Genomic DNA, 3255 nt, shown 5'->3' with positions numbered 1-3255 from the left:
GAGGCGGCGGCGAGGGCGGGGAGGGGGTTGTTAGCACAGGGATAACATTCTTCAAGAAGGTATCGCTCACGCTCACGGGGAGACATGATTCGCTTGTGCATACCGTCACCTCACTTAGAGCCCGGAAATTGTTTGCCGAAACGGTGCAGTTGTGTCCAAAGTAGAACACACAAATCTCGTCGCTCTCGCCGCCAACCTCGTACCCGCAGATGTCGTTGTTGGCGTAACTAATGTTGCAACAGGCGCTATCCTCGCTTCCTTGACTGATGCCGTAGTTGTGCACTTCGAAGCTGTCGTATCCCTCGATGCGCGATCCGTCGCAATAGGAGTCGTGGATACCACACGTCACGGCGCATGGTGGCGGCGAGAGTGGTGGTAGTGCAGGCGGCGGTGACGGCGGTGGCGCTGCAGGTGCGAGGGCGAGAGAGGCGGCAAGACTGACGGGGGCGGTGGCGATGGCGGTGGTGGGGCCGGAGGCGGTGGCGAGGGCGGCGAGGAGGGTGGCGGTGAGGGAGACGGCGGCGGCAGCTCCGACGGGGGTGGTGGCGACGGCGGCGGCGGTGCAGGCGGCGGCGGCGAGGGCGGCGGCGCGGCCGGCGGCGAGGGCGAGAGTGGCGGCAAGCCGGACGGGGGCGGTGGCGATGGCGGGGGCGGGGCCGGAGGAGGCGGCGAGGGCGGCGAGGAGGGCGGCGGTGGCGAGGGTGGCGGGGCGGCTGGTGGCGAGGGCGAGAGCGGCGGCAAGCCCGACGGAGGCGGGGGCGAGGGCGGCGGCGGTGTGGGAGGCGGCGGTGGAGTGGGCGGTGGCGGCGATGGTGGCGGCGGTGCAGGCGGCGGCGGCGAGGGCGGCGGCGCGGCCGGCGGTGAGGGCGAGAGCGGCGGCAAGCCGGACGGGGGCGGCGGCGAGGGTGGCGGCGGGGCCGGAGGAGGCGGGGAGGGCGGCGGCGAGGGTGGCGGCGGCGAGGGTGGAGGGGCGGCTGGTGGCGAGGGCGAGAGCGGCGGCAGCCCCGACGGAGGCGGTGGTGAGGGCGGCGGTGGCGAAGGTGGCGGCGAGATCGGCGGCGGTGACGGCGGCGGCGCGGCCGGCGGCGAGGGCGAGAGCGGCGGCAGGCCGGACGGGGGCGGCGGCGAGGGCGGCGGCGGCGCTGGTGGCGGCGGCGAGGGCGGCGGCGCTGCCGGCGGTGAGGGCGAGAGCGGCGGCAGGCCCGATGGGGGCGGCGGCGAGGGAGGCGGCGGTGTGGGAGGCGGCGGCGAGGGCGGCAGCGAGAAAGGTGGCGGCGGTGAGGGAGGCGGCGGTGACGGCGGCGGCGGTGACGGCGGTGGCGCGGTCGGCGGCGAGGGCGAGAGCGGCGGCAAGCCCGACGGGGGCGGTGGCGATGGCGGGGGCGGGGCCGGAGGAGGCGGCGAGGGCGGCGATCACCGACGCGCTCGGCGGCGGCGAGGGTTCGATTGGCACCGTCGCCGCTGGCGCAGTCGTGCGGCGCTCCTCAACGGAGGCCGCCGACGGCATGAATGGGGCGTGCAGCAGCGGCGCGGTGAAGGCCGCCTCGGCAACCCGCGGCACCTTGTAGAGCGGAGGGCCGGTCCTCGGCGCGCGGAGGTTTTCCTCTGTCCTCGCGATGATGCGCCCGATCTCGGCCTGCCAGAGCGGCCGTCCGCCCATGGTGGCGACGAGTGGCGGCAGGTGGGCCTGCCCCGCGTACCGCTAGATGTTGAAACGTCAAATTTAAAGAAATCGCGCTGGCCAAAATATGCCGCGAGGAGGGCAGAGCTGCGCCGAGCATCGAGAGCAAGGGAGCGGCAGGCGGCGGCACCGTCGCAGGACGAGGCAGAGGAGAGCGACGGCCGACGCGACAGAGGATGAAGCGAGAAGAAGAGAGAACGACGAGAGTGGGACGACCGCGGGGTGGCATGAAGCTTGAAGGTTGCAGCGAGAGTCGGCGAGAAACTGCGAGGAGAGATAGGAAGTGGTAGACGCCCAAGGGTGGGCGACGGCTAGCGCATCACACCCCTCTCCTTAAAATCCCTGTGTGGTGGCGGCGTGCCGTCCTCCCATCCCTCCCTTGGGTTGTCTGTTAGAGTGGACCTGAGCAACGATATGACTTGGCGGCAAATGATTGGAGTGGGAGTCAGAAATGTGGTCCTTGCGCGAGGGGAGCTCGATAGACTTGAGGGGCCAGGATACGCCGCGAGGAGGACGGAGTTGCGCCGAAAGGCGAAAGAAGCCGCGAGAACAAGGGACCGGCAGGCGGCGGCGCCGCAGGACGAGGCAGAAGAGAACGACGCGACAGAGGAGGAAGTGACAAGGGAGAGAACGACGAGAGTGGGACGGCCGCGAGGTGGCATGAAGGTTGCAGCGAGAAGCGGCGAGAGACTGCGAGAAGAGATACGAAGAGGCAGACTCCCCAGGGTGGGCGACGGCTAGCGCATCACACTCCTCTCCTTAAAATCCCTGTGTGGTGGCGGCGTGCCGTTCTCCCATCCCTCCCTTGGGTTGTCTGTTTTCTTTCTTTCTTTCTTTTTGCTACATAGGTTTCCCGAACACAAACCTCCTTTTCAATCCCAGCGGCAGGTCCCCAGTTCGAAACCTGGTCGACCCTTAATCTTTTTGTTCACACCTGAGCGGGCTCAATTTTGCTCAGATGCTACGAATTCGAACTCGTGTCCTCACGCTTAGCGTGTGTTCGTTTTTCGTCACGGGATACTGACAACAACCTAAGAGGAAAGCTGCTGCACCCGCAATGTGCCTGAGGGAGGGTGTAGAGGATGTAGAGTGTAGAGCGCTGTAGAGCTGTAGAGATGTAGAGTGCTGGAGAGCGCTGTAGAGCTGTAGAGCTCTACATCCGCCGCGTGACGAGGCGCCTGCGTTGTAGAGCGATGTAGAGGCGCTCTACAACGTGAAATCTCTACAACAAACTCTACATCATAAGCGGCGAACGAGGCACGGTCGCTCTCCGACATGAGGCGCGTTGCACTTGCCAGTGCTGCCCTGGCCTTCTGTCTGCCCGCCCAATGGGTGGCAGGTGCCTCTGCTGCTATGGCATGCCTCACGGCTGCGACTGGCCGGCGCCTCGGCGCGTCAGCTCGGCTCGGCGTAGCGATAGTGGCCAGCCGAACTCTTTCAGGATCAAAGGTCACAGAAGGAAGTTCCGGCACGCGTTGGTCCTAGGTAAGGGGGCATGGAAACTAGTCTGAATGGTCTCACCCCGCCCTACAGAAAAATTCTACAGGATCCCCGAGGGCAAAAAGGCCCAATCC

The 3255-nt window shown here is 67.3% G+C and overlaps 1 protein-coding gene across 1 annotated transcript; it reads right to left on the bottom strand.

Annotated features, from left to right (window-relative positions):
• Nucleotides 1-72: 72 nt before the first annotated feature.
• Nucleotides 73-1660, bottom strand: EMIHUDRAFT_215552 (hypothetical protein; the record flags this gene model as incomplete). Its single annotated transcript, XM_005763109.1, has 3 exons — nt 73-92; nt 172-301; nt 1418-1660. 3 exons carry the CDS (start codon nt 1658-1660, stop codon nt 73-75), a joined length of 393 nt encoding a protein of 130 aa, XP_005763166.1.
• Between the last annotated feature and the right edge of the window lie 1595 nt (nt 1661-3255).

This window comes from Emiliania huxleyi (genome assembly GCF_000372725.1).
Source record: "Emiliania huxleyi CCMP1516 unplaced genomic scaffold EMIHUscaffold_65, whole genome shotgun sequence".
NCBI classification, from domain to species: domain Eukaryota; phylum Haptophyta; order Isochrysidales; family Noelaerhabdaceae; genus Emiliania; species Emiliania huxleyi.
Note: the sequence above shows the minus strand (reverse complement) of the source record. Positions and strands in the feature narration are given on the sequence as shown.